This window comes from Scyliorhinus torazame, chromosome 9, assembly GCF_047496885.1.
Source record: "Scyliorhinus torazame isolate Kashiwa2021f chromosome 9, sScyTor2.1, whole genome shotgun sequence".
NCBI classification, from domain to species: Eukaryota; Metazoa; Chordata; class Chondrichthyes; order Carcharhiniformes; family Scyliorhinidae; genus Scyliorhinus; species Scyliorhinus torazame.
The window spans coordinates 70,318,987-70,344,052 of record NC_092715.1 but is presented as its reverse complement, the minus strand read 5'-3'; the positions used below and the strand labels follow the sequence as shown (position 1 = coordinate 70,344,052).

General features: G+C 48.5%; 1 protein-coding gene across 6 annotated transcripts in view; it reads left to right on the top strand.

Annotated features, from left to right (window-relative positions):
- The window catches only part of arhgef28a (Rho guanine nucleotide exchange factor (GEF) 28a), a 680,059-nt gene that overhangs the window by 400,519 nt on the left and 254,474 nt on the right, over nucleotides 1–25,066 (top strand). For 4 of the 6 annotated variants that reach the window (XM_072516088.1, XM_072516090.1, XM_072516089.1 and 1 more), the window contains 3 exons: nucleotides 5,633–5,734; nucleotides 12,584–12,707; nucleotides 21,512–21,647. In XM_072516088.1, the coding sequence (XP_072372189.1) occupies nucleotides 5,633–5,734; nucleotides 12,584–12,707; nucleotides 21,512–21,647 (362 nt within the window). The remainder of the gene's footprint in view (nucleotides 1–5,632; nucleotides 5,735–12,583; nucleotides 12,708–21,511; nucleotides 21,648–25,066) is intronic. The other 2 variants (XM_072516093.1, XM_072516091.1) reach the window with 1 other exon arrangement.

Sequence of the window (25,066 nt, the reverse complement as noted above, 5' to 3'; positions counted from 1 at the left end):
ATGGGTCCACCGCCCCCTTCTGCTCCATAAATGCTTCTAGTTCCCTAGCCATGCCAGTCTTTTTCCCTGCTCTGGGGTTTGATCGGTCGGTCAGTGAGTCCTGCACGCAGTTGAAGTCGCCCCCCATGATCAGTTGGTGTGTGTCAAGGTCGGAGATTTCTGCCATGGTCTTCTTTACGATAGTGACGCTTAAGGTGCATCTTGACAAATACATGAATAGGATGGGAATAGAGGGATACGGACCACGGAAGTGTAGAAGATTTTAGTTTAGACGGGCCTGTTCCTGTGCTGTACTTTTCTTTGTTCTTTATGAATTCTGAGTCGTCCCAGTTGGGAGCGTACACATTTACTAGTATGACAGGTGCCACTTCCAGAACACTGCTGACCATGATGTACCGTCCCCCTGGGTCCGTAACTGTCTTGGTTTCGGTAAACCTCGTCCTCTTGCTAATTAATATTGCTACTCCCCTAGCCTTCATCCGGTAGCATGAATGGTATGTCTGTCCCACCCAGCCCTTCCTTACCAGCAGTCGGTCCTTCTCCCTCAGGTGCATCTCTTGTAAGTAGATTATGTCTGCTTTTAGGCTTCTTAGGTGGGCAAAGACTCTGGATCTTTTTACTGGACCGTTGAGTCCCCTTACGTTCCAGCTAACAATCCTGGTGGGGGTTTTTGCTCCCCCCCGGTCCTGCGGGATCACCCATACTTTCCTGGTGGACTCTCCCCCGCACCTCGGGGTTTCCCTTTGTTAGGGGGCTGTCCAAAATGGCCGTGGTCGTCGCTCTCACCATGAGGTCGGGCCCCAGCACTCCGGGGTTTCCCTTTGTCCAGGGGGCACCCAACATGGCCGCCACATTTGTGTACGCCACGTGGCTGCGCCCTTGCACTCTGGGGTCTCCCTTCGCCCTGAAGCCCTCCCGAGAGCCTGTTTGTGGCACGATCTTGGTTCCTCGCCCAGCTCCATGCCCGCCGAGGCCTGTGTTTGTGCTGCATATCTACCTCACCCTTCTCTTTGCTTCTCTTTTGTTCTGCGCTCTGCCATCGACTCCTCTCCCACCCCCCCCCCCATAGTCCCTGCCCCTCTGTCGTCACCCCTGTGTTCTCCCCCCCCTTCTGTCCCACCCCCACCCTCTTTGTGCCAGGTGCTCCCTCTCCCCTGAGAGGCGTGCCGCAGCCCTCCTTTCTCCCTGCCCTCCCGCGCTGGCCCTCATCGCAGTACTTGCCCTGCTCTGGCCCTTTTTTTCCTTCCTTTTGCTAGCCCTTGTCTCGCCATCATGTGCTTTTCTCATCCTCATTTCCCCTGCTCCGCTCCCCCCCATTGCATTGAGAGAAGAAACAAGCCCGGAAACGAATCAGCACAGTCCCGCGCAGTACACCAAACACGTGTGTAGAGTTCATGATCTTATTGTCTCTGTTTGCGGTCTGTCCTCCGCTCTTTGTTCCGATTCTTCCTTTCTTTTCGATCCCCGTCGCTTTCATGATGGCCGTGGCGGCTGTCCCCCCCCCAGTTTGTTTGATCTAACAAACTCCTCAGCCTCCGCTGGGGTGATAAAATACAGCTCCATCCCCTTAAATGTTACCCAGAGTTTGGCCGGGAATAATATCCCAAATTTCACATTACTTTTGTAGAGTGCTGATTTTGCCCTATTGAACTCAGCCCTTCTTTTGGCCAGATCCGCCCCAGTGTCCTGGTACAACCTTATGTTCTTTCCTTCCCATGTGCTTGATCTCGTCTGCCGGGCCCACTTTAGGATTTTTTCCCGGTCCTGGAACCGGTGCAGCTTCGCGATAATCGCTCTCGGCTGCTCCCCAGCTTTGGGCTTGGGTCGGAAGCGACCTGTGCGCCCTGTCTATTTCTGGGAGGTTCGGAAATTCCTCCCTTCCCATTAGCTTGCCCAGCATTTGGGTGATGTAGCCTGCTGGGTCTCTGCCCTCCATCCCCTCTGGTCGACCCACTATTTTAACATTCTGCCATCTGGACCTGTTTTCTTGGTCCTCCACTTTCCCTCTTAGGCTCCCCTGGGAGGTCACCAACTTTTTCACCTCAGTTTCCAGAGCTACCAACCTGTCGCTCTGGTCCGAGGCGGCCCTCTCCAACTCCAGAATCGTTTTCTCCTGCGTCTCTACCTTCCTTCCCAAGCCTTCGATGGTTCGCTGCATTTTGACCGTTGTCTCCGCCAGCATCTCCTTCCTCATCGTGTGGAGCTCCGTCCTGAGTGCCTCCCTCATGGCATTTACCTCCGTTTTCAGCATGCTTCTCTGGGGGTTGGTTGCCGCGTCCTGTTCCAGCTCTGCTGCTCGGCTCGCCAGCTTTTCCGCTTCCTGGTTTGCCTGAACCTCCCTCCGCCTCGCCTCGTGTGGCCGTCTGCCTGCGCGGCCGCAGCTCCTGCCTTTTTTTTTCGCCTTCGCTGCTGCTCCTTCTTGCATCTCGCAGTCCCCCCGATTTATATTTATTTGCAGGCATTTTCCTGTTATGTGCCTTTCTTGTTTTGCTGCGTTTTGGTGAGAAAAATAAATTCTCTTTTTTCTTTCAGAAGAGGGATCTACTGACCCCATTGTGCTCCTATTCGGGCGCATCACGGCCAGTAGATCGCACCCTAAATCTAAAACTTGCACTCTTGTTGGGCTTGTTACATGCAGGCTAAAAAGGTCTTCTTGAATGCAGCCTCCATTCTGAGTTTGGTCATACTAATGAAACGTGCATTCTAAATAGAAGCAAAATACTACAGATGCTGGAAATCTGAAATATGAACAGAAAATGGGAAATGTTCAGAATGGAGTTCAGTCACAAGTGGAGTACCACAAGGATCTGTTCTGGGGCCGTTGCTGTTTGTCATTTTTATCAATGACCTAGAGGAAGGCGCAGAAGGGTGGGTGAGTAAATTTGCAGACGATACTAAAGTCGGTGGTGTTGTCGATAGTGTGGAAGGAAGTAGCAGGTTACAGAGGGATATAGATAAGCTGCAGAGCTGGGCTGAGAGGTGGCAAATGGAGTTTAATGTAGAGAAGTGTGAGGTGATTCACTTTGGAAGGAATAACAGGAATGCAGAATATTTGGCTAATGGTAAAGTTCTTGGAAGTGTGGATGAGCAGAGGGATCTAGGTGTCCATGTACATAGATCCCTGAAAGTTGCCACCCAGGTTGATAGGGTGGTGAAGAAGGCCTATGGAGTGTTGGCCTTTATTGGTAGAGGGATTGAGTTCCGGAGTCGGGAGGTCATGTTGCAGCTGTACAGAACTCTGGTACGGCCGCATTTGGAGTATTGCGTACAGTTCTGGTCACCGCATTATAGGAAGGACGTGGAGGCTTTGGAGCGGGTGCAGAGGAGATTTACCAGGATGTTGCCTGGTATGGAGGGAAAATCTTATAAGGAAAGGCTGATGGACTTGAGGTTGTTTTCGTTGGAGAGAAGAAGGTTAAGAGGAGACTTAATAGAGGAATACAAAATGATCAGGGGGTTGGATAGGGTGGACAGTGAGAGCCTTCTCCCGCGGATGGAAATGGCTGGCACGAGGGGACATAACTTTAAACTGAGGGGTAATAGATATAGGACAGAGGTCAGGGGTAGGTTCTTTACGCAAAGAGTAGTGAGGCCGTGGAATGCCCTACCTGCTACAGTAGTGAACTTGCCAACATTGAGGGCATTTAAAAGTTTATTGGATAAACATATGGATGATAATGGCATAGTGTAGGTTAGATGGCTTTTGTTTCGGTGCAACATCGTGGGCCGAAGGGCCTGTACTGCGCTGTATTGTTCTATGTTCTATATGTTCTAAAACTCCAAAGAGTCATATGGACTCAAAAGGGTAACTTTGTTTCTCTCTCCACAGATGCTGCCTGACCTGCTGAGTTTATCCAGCATTTTCTGTTATTATTACATATTTTAAATATTCTGATTATATACAAATGCCCTTCAGATGAACCCTAATTCTTAATTCATGTTGTTGAGCATAACTTACAATTGATTGCCTTTTAATGACGATTAATAGTCCAATTTGAACCTTTTTCCAGTCTAGTTTTGCTAATGCGTATCATTTCTTATTTCTTTTTTACATTTGTGCAATCTAACATGTTTCATTCAATACTGCCGAACCAACGTGGGAAGCTCTGAGACTAGAAATGATTCTGGAGGGCAAGTCCCAAAATATTTTAAAAAACAACTCATCAATTCTCCCCTAAGGTTTTACACTATCTGCCTCCAAAGTCCATTTCATATTTTCACCAACCTCTGCATATAGTAGTTAGGTCTATGGGCTGGATTCTTCCGCCCCGCCCGCCGCAAGATCGCCACGGGCGAGACGCGGACAAAGGAAAAGTCCATTGACCTCGGGCAGGATTCTCCGGTTGCCGAGCAGGTGTGGCCAGAGAATCCCTTCCTATATTGCTTGCTCTTCAAATCTTAAGCCTGTACTCTTTGTTTTGAAGTTTGAGCCCAAAAGCTCAGGTGCGTTGAATTAGATTTCAGTTTGGTTGACCTTTTCTGCACTGCTGCAGCACTTGGATAATTCTGCTATAATATGGTGAGCAGAATTGCACATAGTAACTTGACTGAATCAGTGTGTGTTGTACATATTCATTTTCTTCATCCAGTATCTGTGCCCTTATACTTATGGCTACACATCGGAAGACCTGTTTCGCTTTTCTTACTGCTACTACATATTGTGTTGGTTCCGGTTGGCCTTCCGGTAATATTCCATAAATCCCTCACCTTTGTTCTGTTTTGTGTCTGAGAGCTGGTTAATTTATAGTCGTGCCATTTATCTGCTGTCTATGGGCTTATTATCTTGCACCTGTTCACATTAAGTACTGTTTGCCACTAATTTTTCCACCTTCCCGACCAATCCAGATCTCTTTATATTTGATTTTTCTCTTCCTTATTGTTTCAAATTCCCTTTTGGTCTCAGTTGCAGACTTAGATGAATTGGAGCCCGCAGCTCCAAATCGTTTACATGCATTGTCAGCAGCAGTAGTCCCACCACTGAACCCTTTGATACCCTGCTCGTCACCCCTTGCTGTATTCGCAAAAGGAGGCTATGCAGCAAAAGGGATTCATTGGGTGAAATGACCCGTTTCGGTCTCTATGTTCCTCCGGCTTAAACAATTTTTCCCCCCATCTCAGACACCTGCCTCAAATTCCACACTTACCTTTCTTGTGGACGAATCATTTGTGTGGCTTGGGATCAAATATCGTTCTGTAGATTTATTTCATCTCGATCCCTCTGATTGATAACTACCTCCCTTACACAAATTACCTGGCCACTTGTCTTATTTTTGACAGCAAATTTTATAGCGTTCGTTATTAGTCACGTAAACTAAAACAAACCTTGAATAACATTAGACAGCACATATTATTCACAATACCAGGTAGCTACAAATGGTCAATTAACAGTCTTATTTCGCTTGAATTATCCAGACAAAGGGTTCAGTAAGCCTCTGCCACCAACATGGGAATTTGCACTGGAATTTCACAAAGGAGATTTTGGGAGTTTCATCCCAAATACATTTCTCTATCATATAATTTGTGGCAATTATGAAAAAGGTGATAACTGCACTGTATGTAAGTGTGATCCTGCAGTTCTGTCAGTTATACTGTGTATTGTAGCAAAATTTCAGGCATTTATCATTTTCTGTAGGGAACTTAGTTTTCGCAAACGGTCACAGTCAGCTGATGAGGAAGGCTGTCCGGAGCTAGCAGACTCGCTGCAGCATCTGACCTTGTCGGAGTTTCTTAAAGAGTATGTTTCAATCCTCTAATAAACGTCTGTGTGTGTGTGTGTTGAAGTAATGCCCATCTAACTTTAACCCCATTAAATAACACTCTAACACTTACTATCTGGAAAACCTCCCACTGAGGCCTTTTACATGAAGCTGATGTGCTGGAACAGATTTTTCTGTTGAACAAATTTCAGTATTTTAATGACCAAGAGTAGAATTATTTCCCTGTCCATAGTCAGTGGGAGAGAATTCCACTGATCATTCTTGAACTAATTGATGTGATGGTACTGGGAAGTTTATTTGCTATTTTAACAGGGTTGTCAGGAGAAAGTCATTCTGGAATGTAGATGCTTGATACCCAACTCTTTGAGAAATGGAAAACCTGCCAAAATTCTTTTATTTCTCCTTGAAAATAGCAACTTAAAATAGTGACGTGTTTATCTGGTAATAAACCCGAAAAACAAATGACGTAAGTAGTTCAATTTATTTTTTGATAGATAATATGTTGCATCTTTTGCTGACACAAAAATGAATTGATACGGCATTAGTCATAGATAAATGGGAATTATCAGAATTATCATTGACTTCATGTAAACAGCTTCTTTGCAGGCCTGACTGCAATAATCAAATTGTTACTCGAAATATGGAAATGTTCATACAACAAACATTGTGTACAAACGATGTGTATGTGAAGGAATGTAAAAGAAAACTCACCTAACTCAAATGAAAGATGGAAGCCTTCTCCAAATTTCTGCTTGAAAGTATGAAATTTGTTAACACTGAGCAGCGCAAAGACTTTTAGCTAAAAGCAAGTAGCTATCACCTGGCCAACTGGAAAGATAGGAAGGTACTTTATTAATTTTGTGTATTACAGACAAGACACATGGTGATGTTTACTTACAGATGACTTCCTTCATCTACCTGGTCTTTTGTATCTTGGCACTCACTTGGCCAGCCATACTAGCAGCAGCAAGTGCAAATAAATTTTCCCAAGCCCTTACTTTTGATTTTACTTGTGACGGGGGGGGGGGGGGGGGATCGTCTTGTAGGCTGTAACTTTCACGGGCAAGCGAGTGGGAGCTTTGATGACCTGTCCATGCAGAAGTGCTGGAAGTGGAATATGGAGGAGCTCTTTAATCACTAGCTAATTTGGAGAGATCATCCTCATAAACCTGGACATGTGGCTGGTCCCAGGATCCAGTCTTTTGAGATAAGTAGCTCCAGCTTTGCAGTGAAGCAGCAGAGTGGTGACAGTCGCTTGTTTCAATGCCCTTGTGTAAACTTGCCCTCACATTCCCTATTAATCGCAAAAATGGTGCTGACTTGAACTAAGCCACAAATACACTTGCAGCGACATAAGAAAATTGGCTTCTCTATAAACTGAAGCAGCATTTTCGAATAAAGATAGCCTTGAATTCTAGTTAGGAATTAGCACCAACGTGATTCTGATCATCTTGTGGAATAGGCTCCATGACACTGGCGGTTCACATACTTAGGAGTACAAATATGTGACTGAGCCAACTGCTACCCTCCCTCTACTACCACATTCCCACATCAACTGGTTTTCTACATTTACATATGTTTTCAAAAAACTGTATTTGCATGATCTCTTTATAGAATCTTACTGCTGGCTGTCATTTGTTTTGGCACACGCGCTGAATTTTCAATTAGAAATTCCTTCATTTGTATTTAGAATCCATGTAAATATCTCATGCTGTAATTACACATCACGCTGGTTACATCACACCAGACTGTAATGCTTGGCATACCATCTTTATGGTGAACAATACTGTGCCACCTGCCATCAGACCCAATAGATATTGCCTCCCAATGAGCTTTGGGCCTACAGCTAGCCCTCCTATCCCTGCACCGTGAAGTGTCCATTTTCCCCCTCGGCTTGTTGTGTAGTGCTGCCCCCATCCCTGTTGTGGCCTGCTCTCTACACTCTGCTGTTCAAACATTGGCAGGGAACAGGTTTAAAGCTGTTTTGGCATTTTACATTTTTAATTTTAGGGTTGGCACTTGGTGTTATTCATTACTCCTGTGAGCTAATTTCATCCCCTTGACAACCTGGAGAATGAGAGCTGGAGGGTCCCTCATTACTCAAACCTGGACATTGTGACCCCAGTGTGTGTTTCTCTTGTCTTGAGAAGGTGAACTGATAAGCATTTGAGTTAAACTCGGCCAAGTTCACCGACAAATTGGTTTATCTTCCATAAAGTACATGAACCTCAAAGAATGCAATTTCACTATGGGATTTATCTATTTTCTACCACTCATTGTAACAACAAATAAATTAATTGTTCAGCTTTGCCCTTGATTGTGAGCTTGTATCGCTGAATTGACTGCTTGTAACTTTTGAAAAATAGAAGAGTTCTCTGCCCTTTTCATTTTCCCATTCCCAAAATGTGGCAGCAGCTTAGCATTCCAAGTTTTGCACAATTTCTTAATGAGCTTACAGTAAGTTTCTTTGACCATTTTACCTCCTCTTCATTAACACGTCGGCTCCTCTTTCAAGAAACTTCAATGTGCACACTCATTCACATCGAATCCCTACAGTGCAGAAGGAGGCCATTTGGCTCATCGCGATTGCACCAGCCCTTTGAAAGAGTACCCTACCTAGCCCACTTCCACACCCTATCCCTGTAACCTTGTAACCCCACCTAAGCGGTACATTTTGAACACTAAGGGATTTGTAGCATGGCCAATTCACCTAACCTGCACACCTTTGGACTGTGGGAGGAAACCAGAGCACCCGGAGGAAACGCACCCAGACATGTAAAGAAAGTGCAAACTCCACACAGACAATCACCCAAGGCCCGAATTGAACCCATGTCCCTGGCACTATGAGACAGCAGTGCTAACCACTCTGCCACCCTAAACCTCTAGTTTTTCTCTTGATCCTTTCTCTTTGGATTTCTGGCATTGTGAGCCTGATGTCCGCTACCGAGCCACAAAATCTCCCAACCTGGAAGACCTGTTTTGGTTTAAAGGGCCCCATTAAACCCAAGGGGTAGAATAGAGTCTGGCACATCAGCCACAGGTGCAGATTGCTGAGGGGGAGGGGGCAGAGGGGGGTGGTTGGGAGGTGGAAGGGTGCAAGTGCCGGAGAGGGCTAGTTAGAAGGCTTGCCTTGGTCCGCTGGAATTTGTTCCAACGGTTTTCGAAGTTGTTACACCGTCTAACCTTCACCCCTCACACTCCCTCAACCCCACCCTCTCCTCATGCACCATCAAGCCCTCCACCCACCCAAATGCTGTTGATGACACCTAATATCTCCATGTCAGTCCATAATCACTCACCCAGTATCACTATGGACAATCTCTGGAGCCATGTGCAGTTGAAAAAAAAACTTCGAACAACCTGAATTGAATTTCCACTCATACACACTCATTCACAAAACCCAAAGATTTTAAATTCCCTGAAGAGGGCAATTTGTTATATAAACAAACAGCAATCACTCAAAGACAGCTAATCATTTAGTATCCTCTTTAAACTGTCAATCAAAATGTGAACTCAGCCAAGCATTCATGATAAACTCAGCTGTAACAACAGCTGCTAGGAAATGTCAACAAAGAACTCTTTTGAAACTCTAAGAATGGATGATAATCATTTTTTCTAACTTAAACCAAATTGTTTATCGATCAATACAGCCCCACAGAAAAAGTTTTTAAAAAGCATTGATGGTTTCAACCCTAAATAGAACATTGGATAAGCACACATTCCTTTCATGGTATACTCTAATTAATTGAATCATGTATAATCATCACGCAGAACGTGCTTTTCCAATGCATCTTCATGCATGCTTCGACGAGCTCATTTGTTTTAAGGACCACTTAATTATAATCTCCTACAGAATAGAAATAATGGGCGGGATTCTCTCAGCTCAGGCCAGGCCGGAGAATCGCCGGGGCGGGTGCGAATTGCGCGACACCGCCCCGACGCCAGTCCGTCGATTCTCAGGAGAGGGGAGAATCAGTGCCATTGGCGCCGGCGGGGTCGGCGTGGCGCCGGTCGGAGGCCGCTGGTCGGAGGCCGCTCTATGCCCCCCCCCCCACAACCCCCCCAGCTCCGGGATGGGCTGGGCGGCCTTACAAATAAATCCAAATCCCGCCGGCGCCGTTCACAGCTGGTCTTACCCGGCGGGAACTCGGCATGAATGGATCCGGGGGCGGCCTGGTGGTGATGGTGGTGGGGGTCGGGGGGACCTACGCTATGGCCTGGCCCGCGATTGGGGCCTACCGATCGGCAGGCCAGCCTCTCGGGCTGGGGGCCTCTTTTGTTCTGTGCCGGCCCCTGTAGCCCTACGCTATGTTGCATCAGGGCCGGCGCGGAGAAGGGATCCACCGTGCGTGCGCGGCAATCGTGCCGGTCCCACTGCACATGCGCGCGTTGGCACCGCCCCCACTGCACATGCGCAGACCCGCGGCGCCCATCTGACACAGGTATCGGCAGCTGGAGCGGCTTGGGTCGCTCCAGTGCCGTGCTGGCCCCCTGTAGGGGTCAGAATCGCTGCTCCTGAGGCCACGTTGATGCCGTCGAGAAATGCAACGGCGTTTACGTCGGCGTCCACACTTAGCCTCAGGATCAGAGAATCCGCCCAATATTTCTCTATTCTGTGAACAATGGAGTGTGTTATTACCTTAATAACAAATGCTATCTAAAGTGATCTTCCAGGCATAAATTATTTTATTGTAGCTAAATATAGATTTGCCACAGTTCACACTTTTTTGGTTAAAGTAAATAAATATGCCACTTTTGACACTCCCCACCCAAGTCTAAAATCAGATCGAGATGTGCAATGGAGAAGGATCTTTACTCTATTGTTGATGAAAATTCATTGGAACATTGCAATAAAATGGATAAAATAGGCTGTAGTCACAAACAAATATGCAAACAATGAGCCTAATGTTTGAGACCAGCTGCATTCAGGACAACTCGCTCCACATGCTGCCGAAGAAACGTTCCTTAAAGGGACTAGTTCAGACTGCCATCGGCAAGTATTTCAAATGTGCTTACCTGAATGTGAAGGTGGGAGGAACAAGAGTGCTCCTCCAAAACACACATTAAAATCCACTGTGTGTTCTTCCTGCTACATACTCACCTGCCTCAGACCTCCCTGAAAACTTGAGGTGGGAGAGGGATGGGCTCCTCCCCACCCCCACCCCCACCCCACCCCACCCACACGCACCAAAGCCTGTCTGGCCTTGTACCTAGTGAGGCTCTTATGTGGTCTCATCCCAGCACTAGTGGTATTGTACCTGCAGCGGGAAGCACACAACATGCAGGAAGTCCGCCGCCTTAGCTGCACAGGCTGGTGTCAGGTAAGAGGATGCACCCTCCTTTGAGAGCCCCTTGGACTCATTGGCAGCATGCCCCCCCCCCAGTTCATTTCTCCCCTTAACCCTCCCCCAGGCTCTTCTGAACCTGCCCCCCACCTCCCCAATCCCTCTTCCCTGACCCCAGACTTACCTGGGCTCCTCAGCATGGTCGAACTGTCTGTAGTCCTGTTAATGGCCACCCTCCCATTGGTGCTGCAAGAACTATCAGTCATCTAATTGGCTGGTGGCTCTCAATTGTGAGATATCTTCCTGTGACAGGAGTGGAGGTTTTGCCTATAAACAGTAAATTCTGCTCCCAGCATCAAAATGCTGGGGGGCAACTGTCATACACATGGGAGTGTTTTTTCCCCCAACCTTTTGCCAGTAAGGTGATAACCTTGACACCCTGAAAAATCCAGCCCCCTCTGTCCATCAAAGCAATACAGGCAAGTGCATTCATATATAAATGCAAATGAGCATACAACTAACTCAAAAAGGGAATGTAGCACAAGTTTGTAAATTAACCATCAGGCCTCTAGGGACATTTTCCGCTTTGTACTAATTTTGCTTCTGATCTTCAAAGGCTAAGTTTGTGAGTTTACTGTGCTTGCAGCTGATTGTTATGTATCAGCAGTCCCTTCATGGCTTTACTAGCTAATGTCACTCACCCTAAAATACTGACTTGTTTGCAGCAACTAATGACATTCTGTAATGACTGTGCACTGTATTATCATGCTAATAACAAAATGTAAGATTTATCATCTAGATTACATAACCTTATTCCGTGAAGTTTCTCAAAATTGTGTCAATTTGCAATGTGTAAAATTCATTTGTGACTGAAGGGTTTTTCCAATTTTTATCAGGTCCTTGCCTCCTCTCCTAACTTGTGGACTTCTTGCTAGGGTTTTGATGCTATAGAAACAGTATCTGCCTTGCTGTTATCAGCCTTCATTTATCTGTGGGCCTTAATTATGACTGAAGGGTGTCGCTTAGCTCAGTTGACTGCGGAGCAACACAAGCAGCATGGGTCCAATTCCCGTACCACTTGAGGTTATTCATGAAGGCCTCACCTTCTCAACCTTGCCCCTCGCCTGAGGTGTGATGACCCTCAAGTTAAATGCCACCCGTCAGCTCTCACTCAAAGGGGAGAGCAGCCTATTGCCCTCTGAAACTGTGGCGACATTTACATTTACATAATGGTGACTGTTACCAATCTAACCAACCTTGGGTATCATCAAAGCCAAACTCAATGAATTCTCAGCCAATAGCCACATCAACATACTTCCAGCAGGAAATGCTGAATAGGGTTCTCTGACTGAAAGATATAAAGTGAGCCCATATTGCTGCCTTGACTGATCAGGTAACATAGTACAAACCAGGGAATTATATTCCTGGACCATTCTGATCTCTGTACTTCAAATGCACACTAGTATAAGCTCACTGAACCAGAAAAGACATGCATTTTGTTTTACATTGTGAAAATTAAATCCGAGAGTAAATTTTGAAATGTTAGTCAAAGGAACTTGGCAAAATCTATTTATCCTACAGAATTGAAGAAGAGGAGTGGGACAAGTACATTATTCCTTCAAAAGCAGAGACTGAGAAATGTAAAGTGAGCCGCACGTTCAGCTTTCTCAAAAACAGAATGACCAGCACCAGAAATAAGGGCAAGGTAAATAATATTTTGTGATTCCATCTCCAGTACTCTCTGTTCAGCACTTCAATTGGAACCAGCACGCACATCCTATATGATGGTGATATATCAGAGGCCCTTCTTTGTAAGATGTAAGGCAGTGAACATGTGGCTAGTCATTTATTGTTGGGGCTTCTAAGGTTTAAGGTTTTGAGGTATAAAACCATTTGTAATTAACAAATACAAGTTCCAAATTTTTAATTTCTAACTCTGGGGCCCTCAGTTGTACTTGACTTACAAGGTAAAAATAACTAGTATTTATTAAGCATGGTTTTACATAACACGAGAAGCAATGAAGAAAACATAGACGTTTCTCATCTCTCAAGATCCCAAGAAGATTTGGTATTGTCGCCGGCGCAACGGTTGAATCACACGAGAGCCACAAATCGGGCTCCACGCCGGGCGTCAGGCCGATTGCAAGTCACCCGACTCACTCCACCCGGTGCGATCTGGATCTTGCCCTTGCTGTGCGAGGTCCAGATCTACATATTTAAATGAGCCTAATGGCTCCTTCAAATACTCGGATGCCAGATTTATCCAGCAACCTGTATTCAATGGCCGTGCCTCAGAGACCTTGCCAGGGGACCATTTAGCACTGGTCCACGCAAACATGGACCAGGCATAACGGCACCACGGGAGGACTCTCAGGCCAATTGCAACCCTCGGGTGGTCGGGGACAGAGCAGGGTTACGCATCAACACTCACCCTGGCAGGTGGGTACCATGGCACTCCCGGCCTGGTTATATTGGGACTTATGGTTGGAAACCCACGCAGACATGGGGAGAACATGCAGACTCCTCGCAGACAGTAACCGAAGGCGGGAATCGAAGCCATGTCCCAGGTGCTGTGAAGGAACAGTGCTAACCACTGTGCTACCGTTCTAAATATGTTACAAATGCTAAAAATCAGTAGAATTATGAATCTTATAGGCTGAAAATATTTTGTGATGTAGTGTCAAAGGGTTATTTTGTTAAATGTTTGAAATTAATTGAATAACATTACAACCCTTTTATTAGCCTAACAATTATAACAACCTCCATACGGCTTCACTTCTTGACCAGTCAAATAACAGTAAGGTTTTTCAAGGTCCCTTTGACATTTGTGAAATTTACTTGCTTCCTCAAGTTTTTAGCCCAATTCTCCAAAACATAGTCTCTGCAGTGAGATGCGATATAATATCGTCTCTGCAGTAAGACTGCGGTATAACATAGTCTCTGTAGTGAGACTGCGATATAACATAGTCTCTGCAATTATCCTGTGATACAACACAGTCTCTGCGGTGAGACTGCGATATAACATAGTCTCTGCAGTTATCTGTGATATAACATAAGTCTCTGCAGTGAGACTACGATATAACATAGTCTCTGCAGTGAGACTGCAATATACCATAGTCTCTGCAGTGAGACTGCGATATAACATAGTCTCTGCAGTGGGGCTGCGATACAATATAGTCTCTGCAGTGAGATTGTGATATAACATGGTCTCTGTAGTGCGACTACGATGTAACATAGTATCTGCAGTTATCTGTGATATAACATAGTCTCTGCAGTGAGACTGCAATGTAACATAGTCTCTGCAGTGAGACTGCGATATAACATAGTCTCTGCAGTGAGACCACTGCGATATAACATAGTCTCTGCAGTGAGGCTGCGATATAACATAGTCTCTGCAATGAGACTGCGATATAACATAGGGCTGGATTCTCCGATTTTGAGACTAAGTGTCGACGCAACGTGGCAACCGAGACGTTTCATGACAGAAAAAGAACGCACAACAGCTGCACCGATTCAGTGACTTTAAATGGGCTAGCACCATTGCCACGTGGAACGCAATCAATTCCATGCAAAACGGTGCTGGACTCGCCAGGCCCGTGATTGGCACACATGAGGCTCACACACCGCAGCCGCACTTAAGCGATCCATGCCCCCCACACACACCGTCCCAGTCAACAAGATGGCTGGAAGGAGAGCAGCGCCATGGTACAGAGACGCTGAGCTGGACACCCTACTGGATGCCGTGGAGGAGAGAAGGTTGACCCTTTTGTAGCACCATCGATCACACACGAGGCGAGACGTAGAGAACTTCAATCGAGGCTTTATTGAGCAGACTTGTTCCCCAGCAGCTCAGTCACAGAATGCAGCTGCTGGGAGCAAACCGGGTTCTTATACCCCGCCTGTCTGGGTGGAGCCCAGTAGGCGGCAGATCCAATCAGGACCCAGCATCTGTCCTCCAATAGCTCCTCGGCATTCATGGTGTACCGTATTACCCCTAATACATACCACCACATTCTCCCCTTGTTAAAAAAGAACCCGGCGGGGTGGTGGGTGGTATGGTGGTAGGGGTTTACAGGGTCGGTGCCTTAACCATTGAACTATATACAATCATGCCGCTTTTACTGGGCCACTGAATTATTCACATTTTACCCGATTAGCAGCGTTAACTATTTACAACAATGCCGCTTTGCTGGGCCACTGAATTATATACATCTTAAGTCGATTCGATGAGTCGAGATGGTGCTCTGGTCGCCCTTTCCGATCGTCTCAGCCCGGGTGGTGGTGGTGGTTGTGCTGGCTCGGGACCGGTCGACTCTGGGAGCATTGCGCTGTCCCTCTCTGTTTCCTTACTCCTGGGCGGGCCTGGGAGGAGAACCGATCCCCCCGGGAAGGGGGTGGCTGTGGGGTGCACCGGCGGGAGTGAGGGGGTGGTGATTGGTGTTGGGGGGGTGTGAGGAGCTCCGGTGGGCGCCAGGTCCCGCAGAGAGACCGTGTCCTGTCGGCCGTCTGGGTACGCCACGTAGGCGTACTGCGGGTTTGCGTGGAGTAGATGTACCTTTTCCACCAGTGGGTCTGATTTGTGCGCCCGCACATGTTTCCGGAGCAGGATGGGTCCCGGGGCTGCCAGCCAGGTCGGAAGTGACGTTCCAGAAGCGGACTTCCTAGGGAAGACCAGGAGGCGCTCGTGAGGCGTTTGGTTCGTGGTGGTACACAGCAGGGACCGGATAGAATGAAGGGGATCCGGGAGGACTTCCTGCCAGCAGGAAGTAGGGAGACCCCTAGACCGTAGGGCCAGTAGGACGGTCTTCCAGACCGTTCCGTTCTCCCTCTCTACCTGCCCGTTCCCCCGGGGGTTGTCGTCCTGCTCGAGGCTATGCCCTTGCTGAGCAGGAATTGACGCAGCTCGTCACTCATGAAGGAGGACCCCCTATCGCTATGGATGTAGGCGGGGAAACCGAACAGGGTAAAGATGGTGCAGAGGGCTTTAATGACCGTGGCCGCGGTCATGTCGGGGCAGGGGATGGCGAAGGGGAAACGGGAGTATTCGTCAACGACGTTAAGGAAGTACGTGTTGCGATCGGTGGAGGAGAGGGGGCCTTTGAAATCCAAACTGAGGCGTTCAAAGGGATGGGAAGCCTTTATCAGGTGCGCTCTATCTGGCCTGAAAAAATGCGGTTTGCATTCTGCGCAGATTTGGCAGTTCCTGGTGGCTGTTCGGACCTCCTCGATGGAGTACGGGAGGTTGCGGGCCTTTATGAAGTGGTAGAAACGAGTGACCCCCGGGTGGCAGAGGTCCTCGTGGAGGGCTTGGAGACGGTCCACTTGTGCGTTGGCACATGTGCCGCAAGATAGGGCATCGGACGGCTCGTTCAGCTTTCCGGGACGGTACAAGATCTCATAGTTGTAGGTAGAGAGTTCGATCCTCCACCGCAGGATCTTGTCGTTTTTTTATCTTGCCCCGCTGTGCATTATCGAACATGAAGGCTACCGACCGTTGGTCAGTGAGGAGAGTGAATCTCCTACCGGCCAGGTAATGCCTCCAATGTCGCACAGCTTCCACTATGGCTTGGGCCTCCTTTTCTACTGAGGAGTGGCGAATTTCTGAAGCGTGGAGGGTCTGGGAGAAAAAGGCCACGGGCCTGCCCGCTTGGTTGAGAGTGGCCGCCAGAGCTACGTCGGATACGTCGCTCTCGACTTGGAAGGGGAGGGACTCGTCGATGGCGCGCATCGTGGCCTTTGCGATATCCGCTTTAATGTGGCTGAAGGCCTGGCGGGCCTCTGTCGACAGGGGAAAAGTAGTGGACTGGATTAGTGGGCGGGCCTTGTCTGCGTATTGAGGAACCCACTGGGCGTAATAAGAAAAGAAGCCCAGGCAGCGTTTGACACAGTGGGGGAGAGGGAACTCCATGAGGGGGCGCATGCGTTCGGGGTCGGGGCCTATCACTCCATTACGCACTACGTAGCCCAAGATGGCTAGACGGTCGGTGCTAAACACGTATTTTTCCTCGTTGTAGGTGAGGTTGAGGGCGTTAGCGGTCTGGAGGAATTTGCGGAGGTTGGCGTTGTGGTCCTGCTGGTCGTGGCAGCAGATGGTGACGTTGTCGAGGTACGGGAACGTGGCCCGTAAACCATGCTGGTCAACCATTTGGTCCATCTCCCATTGGAAGACCGAGACTCCGTTCGTGATGCCGAATGGAACCCTTAAGAAGTGGTATAGCCGCCCGTCTGCTTCGAAGGCAATGTACTTGCGGTCACCGGGGCGAATGGGGAGCTGGTGGTAGGCGGACCTAAGGTCCACGGTGGAGAAGACCTTGTACTGTGCAATCCGATTGACCATGTCGGATATGCGGGGAAGAGGGTACGCATCTAGCTGCGTATATCTGTTGATGGTCTGACTGTAGTCTACGACCATCCTCTGCTTCTCCCCTGTCTTCACAACTACCATCTGGGCTCTCCAGGGACTATTGCTGGCCTGGATTATGCCTTCCTTTAGCAGCCGCTGGACTTCGGACCAGATAAACGTCCGGTCCTGGGTGCTGTACCGTCTGCTCCTAGTGGCGATGGATTTGCAATCCGGGGTGAGGTTCGCAAACAAGGAGAGCGGTTCGACCTTGAGTGTCGCGAGGCCGCAGATAGTCAGTGGGGGTATAAGGCCACCAAATTTGAATGTTAAGCTCTGGAGGTTGCATTGGAAGTCCAACCCCAGGAGGGTGGGAGCGCAGAGGTGGGAAGGACATACAGCCGGTAATGTTTGAACTCTCTCCCCTGCACCATTAGGTTTGCGATGCAGAACCCTTTGATTGCAATGGAGTGGGACCCCGCCGCCAGGAAAGTTTTTTGGGTGCTTGGCCGAATTACAAGGGAACAGCGTCTTACCGTGTCCGGATGAATAAAACTCTCCATGCTCCCCGGGTCAGTCAAACACGGCGTCTCGTGCCTGTTCACCAGCACCTTTGTCGTTGTCGTCTGGAGCGTCCGGGGCCGCGACTGGTCGAGGGTCACCGATGCCAAACGTGGTTGGTTCATCAGATCGTTGTCTTCTGGCAGTGTGGAGCCGTCCACGCTGGGGTCCTTGCCTGTCAGCCAAGATGGCGGCGTCCATGGATCGCACGTGGTCGGGGGTGGACAAAATGGCCGCTCCCATGGGTCGCACGCGGCCGGGGGTGGACAAAATGGCCACTCCCATGGATCGCACGCGGTCCGTGGGTAGGAAGATGGCGGCGCCCGCCCCCCCCCCCTCGTGGTGTCCGGGGTCCGTTGGCCGCCCGTGGGTCGCTGGAGGGGATTGAGTCCGTGGTCCCGTTTTGTCCCCGGAGATAGCGGCGACCCCACGGGATTGGCACACCGCTGTGTAGTGCCCCTTTTTGCCGCAGCATTTACAGGTGGCCGAGCGGGCTGGGCAACGCTGGTGGGGGTGTTTCGGCTGCCCGCAAAAGTAGCAGCGGGGCCCCCCCGGGTGGTCTGGGATTCTGGCCTTGCACGCTTGCGGAGGGGTGGGGGGTGCCGGGGGGTCGGTCGCGGCGGGGCCCACGGAGCCCAAGGGGCTGTAGTGCTGTCGGGGGCATAGGCGCGGGCGTTTTGGGAGGCCACGTCGAGGGAGGCTGCAAGGACCCGTGCCTCTGTGAGTCCGAGAGAGTCTTTCTCTAAAAGTCTCTGGCGAATTTGCGACGATGCCAAACCTGCTACGTAAGCATCTCTGATTAGGAGGTCCGTATGTTCGTTCGCCGTTACCGCTGGGCAGTCGCAGTTTCGTCCCAGGATCGTTAGAGCATTGAAGAATTTGTCTAGCGATTCCCCGGGGATTTGTCGTCTCGTCACGAGCTGGTAGCGGGCATAGACCTGGTTGACGGGCCTAATGTAGATCTCTTTCAGCAAGTTGATCGCCGCTGGGAATTCTTCCGCGTCCTCGATGAGTAAGTAGATTTCGGGATTCACCCTGGAATGCAGGACCTGCATCTTCTGGTCTTCTGTTGGTCTGCCGGGGGCCTTTCGGAGGTATCCCTCAAAGCACGCCAGCCAGTGCTTAAACGCCGATGTTGCGTTAGCTGCTTGGGGGCTGATTCGCAGGCGCTCCGGGGCAATCCGGAGCTCCATATTCCTTTTTAAGTCTGCTCAGTAAATTGTAGCACCATCGATCACTCACGAGGCGAGACATAGAGAACTTCAATCGAGGCTTTATTGAGCAGACTTGTTCCCCAGCAGCTCAGTCACAGAATGCAGCTGCTGGGAGCAAACCGGGTTCTTATACCCCGCCTATCTGGGTGGGGCCCAGTAGGCGGCAGATCCAATCAGGACCCAGCATCTGTCCTCCAATAGCTCCTCGGCATTCATGGTGTACCGTATTACCCTAATACATACCACCACACCTTTTAACCGGTCTGGGAGAAAGGCCGCCAAGTGCTGCCGTTCGCCGTGCCTGGGCACAGGTGGCAGAGGTGTTCAGCACTGTGGGCAATGTCGTCCGGACTGACATGCAGTGCTGGAAGAAACTCCATGACCTCCTCAGGGAGGCCAAGGTGAGTTGGCCGCTCCGTGCCCCTGGCACTAACCCCGCCCCTCCCCACACACCTGGAACCCGCCCCCCCGGGGACGGCTGAATCACCACCCGGCCCCACATGCCAGCACCCATGCCAGCTGCCACGGTCGGGTACTCTGGCCACTGATGCCACCGTCTACCCTACCCCTGGGCTGCATACGTCGGACTGTCTAACGATTTAGTGGGCAGCACGGTAGCATGGTGGTTAGCACAATTGCTTCACAGCTCCAGTGTCCCAGGTTCGATTCCCCGCTGGGTCACTGTCTGTGCGGAGTCTGCACGTTCTCCCCGTGTCTGCGTGGGTTTCCTCCGGGTGCTCCGGTTTCCTCCCACAGTCCAAAGATGTGCAGGTTAGGTGGATTGGCCAAGCTAAATTGCCCTTCGTGTCCAAAATTGCCCTTAGTTCTGGGTGGGGTTACTGGGTTATGGGGATAGGATGGAGGTGTGGACTTGGGTAGGGTGCTCTTTCCAAGAGCCGGTGCAGACTCGATGGGCTGAATGGCCTCCTTCTGCGCTGTTAATTCTATGTAATCTATGTAATTTCACTGTTTATGGCCCCCGCACCCCCCCTCCAGGAGGAGGCTGCGCACAACCGCTGGGAGCGGGAGAAAATCGGAGGGGGCCCACCAGAACTGCGGCCCGTCACCATGCTTGAGCTGAGGGCACTGGACGTGGTCGCCGGCGGGTGAGGAAGTGAGACCCTGCTTAGTTGTGGATCCACCCACACCCCCTTCTGACCACACCCATACCCCCCTCATCCCCCCAACCCGCACTCCGCCACCTCGCTCAACCTGCATCCCCCCAGGTCCCTCAGCCTGCACACCCCTCACCCCCTCAACCTCCCACCCCCCTCCAGCCCACTGTCTAACCATACATGTCACTTTGTGTCTTACAGTACTTGCCGGAGATGGTGCAGATCCATCCAGAGTCCCCCGGCCCCATCCAGTGCCAGATCCGGTGTCCCCCAGATAGCTGAGCACTGATAGAACATAGTCTATTCCGTCCACTGCATTTTTGTGCCTTCATTGCTTCTATTTCTAATTTTGTTTCAGTTGCCATAGTCCCAGATGACGATAGGCTGCTTTCCCCTTTGAGGGGGAGAGCTGACTGGTGATGATTTAACCTTAGGATCACCACACCTCAGGTGAGGGATAAGGTAGAGATGTTGGGACCTTCATGAATAATCTCGGCAGTACGGGAATTGAACCCACACTGCTGACCTTGTTCTAAATCCCAAACCAGCCGTCTAGCCAAACGAGCTAAACCAGCCACCTATTTCTAATTCTTTTTTTAGTGATAACAAAAACAAAGTAAATGAAAAACCTCTGACTTAGGAGTTGGTGACTTTAAACTGGCTTAGCCATTAAAAGAAAGCTGCCTTACAACGTTCAGATGTGGGTTTAAATGCCACCAGATGGCAGGATTTAAACCCCAGCCTTGCAGTCAAATTACCCACAGGTTATTAATTAATGTTCCATTGTCGGAGACACTCATTGCTTTGTTGAAAAGAGAGAGCAAAATCATTTAAGCCCTGAAATTGGATATGTGGTATATGAATAACAGGCCAAGCATTAAACCATGGACTGAACATCACTGAGGCTGCCCTCTGGCAAATAATTTTGTTAGTTTGTCTGCTGTTTGGCCAAGGCTGACTGAGTTAATGGATGAAAACTAGACCTGGGAACTTACTGTCTTCCAGGCCAATAGTTTGGGAGGGAGGGAGTTGGAGTGTGATAGTAAGGACAAGAATAGTGAAATAATTGCAAGCCAGTGGACAGTTGACTGAACACAATTAGCAGTTATATTGAGAACAGTGGCCTTAAATGGGAGAACATTTCAGCTTGCAAATATGCATATGCTATAAAAGTTAATACTTACAAAATAAAAATAAATTGAGGTCATCGTGTGAAACTGTATTATGCAAACTATAGCTCTGTGCGATTTTTCACCTCCAAAAACTTTTACTTTAACAGGGGAAATTTAAAGATACCAAGGAGAAGGAGAAATGGAACAATGGCCATCAGTTTATGGCAGGGATTGTTTCAGGCACAGTGCAATGCATGGTTTGTAACAAGCTTGTTGGTGGAAAGGATGTTCTACAGTGCTTCAGTGAGTAGCAACGTTTCAGTTTACAGAGGCAAACTTTGAGTTGATATTCCGGATGCAGAATGTTGCACAGCAGAAGTTCACGTGCTGAAATGGGCCAAATGGCCTCCTTAGGCACAGTAAATTCTATGATTCAATGATTTGGACCAAGTGGTTTGCATCCCGTATAACCTTAGTGGCAGTATTCCCGATATGCACACCCACCAGACTAATCTCTGTTTTTGAAGTGCTTAACTTTAATTGTTCTGGATCAAAACGTCAGTATTTTATTTTGTCATAAAGTAACATTTGTTTCTTCATCTTAACATCTTAAAACATCAACAGAGTTTATTTATCTGACTCCTACTTCTTCCCCACCAAACTGCCGCCCCCTTCCATGTGTGACCACTTTCCGTGATACAAAGGTCAAGAAAATGTCTCGAGACCAGGCTTGCTCAATGTACATCCCTTTTACATTTGCATTTTAAAATGTTCCTGAGGGATGGGACAGAACTTTGCTGGTTCTTGGCAAAGGGTTGTTAGAGCCATGTAACCTCCCACCTTGTGCTCCTGATGTGCCAGCTTGCCCAATGCCTCAGGGTAGGGGATCCCCAGAATATAAGGCCTTGTAGCCCAATGCCCCTGCCTACCAGAGGATCTATGGAGATCCCTGCAAACTGAGTGCCATTTTAGAAAAACAAATACAATCTTCCACAGGCCGAAACATTCAATTGGAGTTTTGGCTGCCAATCTCTATGACACTTGGTCTTTCCAGGTAACGACCCTGACGTTACCCTGCAAACATAACTACAATCGTGCTGTTCCTATCTAGGGCTAGAGTGCAGCAGAGAACAAATCTCAATCTCCTGAAGAAAGGTTGGTGATTTTTAAAATAGGAACAGAATGCCCTGTAAACACATCACAGTTTTTATCAAATAAGACTCAAGCCAGGTTAATATGTAGGTTGTATATCTTACAGCAGAACTAGTTTGGATGGCACGGTGGTAGAGTGGTTAATACTGCTGCCGCACAGTGCCAGGGACTCGGGTTCAATGCCGGTCTCAAGTAACTGTGTGGAGTTTGCACATTCTCCCCGTGTCTGTGTGTGTTTCTTCCGTGTGCTCCGGTTCCCTCCCACTATAGATAGATGTGCAGGTTAGGTGGATTGGCCATGCTAAAATTGCCCCTGAGCATCCAAAGATGTGCAGGTTAGGTGAGATTGCAGTGATGAATGGTTGGTTGAGTTTATATTTTTATTGACAGTTCCACGAGGATATTAAAGGATTAGCTGTCTTTGAAGTGTTTGCTTATATAACAAATTTCCCACTTTAGGGGATTTAAAATCTTTGAATGGGTTTCATGAACGAGAGTTTCTTTGCAACATCAAGTGTGTATGAGTGAAAGTTCTATTAGGTTTTCAGAAGTTTTTTTTTCAACTGCACATGGCTCCACAAATCTGTCCACAGTGATACTGGGTGAGTGACTATGGACCTGGCATGGAGATATGAGGTGGCATGGTGGTGGGAGCAACAGCATTGGAGTGGGTGGAAGTCATGATGGTGCATGAGGAGAAGGTGGGGGTGAGGGAGTGTGAGGAGTGAAGGTTAGACAGTGTGACAACTTCTAAATCCCAGAGAACTAAGTCCAGCCTTCTAACTAGCCCTCCCCAGCACTTGCACCCCCCCCCCCCCCCACCCCAACCACCACCAATCTGTTCCTATGGCTAATGAGTTTAATGGGCCCTTCAAACTGAGACAGGTCTTCCAAGTCAGGAAATGCTGTGGCAAGGTCGCAGAAATCAGGCTCACAAAGCCATTGACCCAAAGAGAAAGGGTCAAGTGAAAAACTAGAGGTTATGGGTGACAGGGTGGCAGAGTGGGGTGCACTTTTCGAGGGTCAGTGCAAACTCGATGGCCCGAATGTCCTCCTTGTGCTGTGGGGATTCTATGATAGGTCGATAACTAAATGTACTCCATGGAATGATTGCATATGAATTCCATCATGGTAGCTGGTTTATTTAAATTCAGTGAATAGATAATTCCGGAATTAAAAAAGAAAAGCTTGTGTCAGAAATGGTGATCATGTTATTACTGAATTGTCATCAAAATCTATCCAGTCACTAATGTCCTAGGGGAAGGTACAAAGAACAAAGAAAAGTACAGCAAAGGAACAGGCCCTTTGGCCCTCCAAGCTTGCGCCAACCATGCTGCCCATCTAAACTAAAATCTTCTACACCTCTGGTGTCCGTATCCCTCTATTCCCATCCTATTCATGTATTTGTCAAGATGCCCCTTAAACGTCACTATCGTCCCTGCTTCCACCACCTCCTCCGGCAGCGAGATCCAGGCACCCACTACCCTCTGTGTAAAATATTTGCCTCATACATCTCCTCTAAACCTTGCTCCCTGCACCTTAAACCTATGCCCCCTAGTAATTGACCCCTCTACCCTGGGGAAAAGCCTCTGACTATCCACTCTGTCTATGCCCCTCATAATTTTGTAGACCTCTATCAGGTCGCCCCTCAACCTCCTTCGTTCCAGTGAGAACAAACCAAGTTTATTCAACCTTTCCTCATAGCTAATGACCTCCATACCAGTCAACATCCTGGTAAATCTCATCTGCACCCTCTCTAAAGCCTCCACATCCTTCTGGTAGTGTGGCGACCAGAATTGAACACTATACTCCAAGTGTGGCCTAACTAAGGTTCTGTACAGCTGCAACATGACTTGTCAATTCTTATACTCAATGCCCCGGCCAATGAAGGCAAGCATGCTGTATGCCTTCTTGACTACCTTCTCCACCTGTGTTGCCCCTTTCAGTGACCTATGGACCTGTACACCTAGACCTCTCTGACTGTCAATACTCGTGAGGGTTCCACCATTCACTGTACATTCCCTACCTGCATTAGACCTTCCAAAATGCATTACCTCACATTTGTCCGGATTAAACTCCATCTGCCATCTCTCCGCCCAAGTCTCCAAACAATCTAAATCCTGCTGTATCCTCTCACAGTCCTCATCGCTATCCGCAATTCCACCAGCCTTTGTGTCGTCTGCAAACTTACTAATCAGATCAGTTACATTTTCTTCAAAATCATTTATATATAGTACGAACAGCAAAGGTCCCAGCACTGATCCCTGCGGAACACCACTCGTCACAGCCCTCCAATTAGAAAAGCATCCTTCCATTGTTACTCTCTGCCTTCTATGACCTAGCCAGTTCTATATCCATCTTGCCAGCTCACCCCTGATCCCGTGTGACTTCACCTTTTGTACCAGTCTGCCATGAGGGACCTTGTCAAAGGCCTTACTGAAGTCCATATAGACAACATCCACTGCCCTACCTGCATCAATCATCTTAGTGACTTCCTCGAAAAACTCTATCAAGCTAGTGAGACACGACCTCCCCTTCACAAAACTGTGCTGCTTCTCGCTAATACGTCC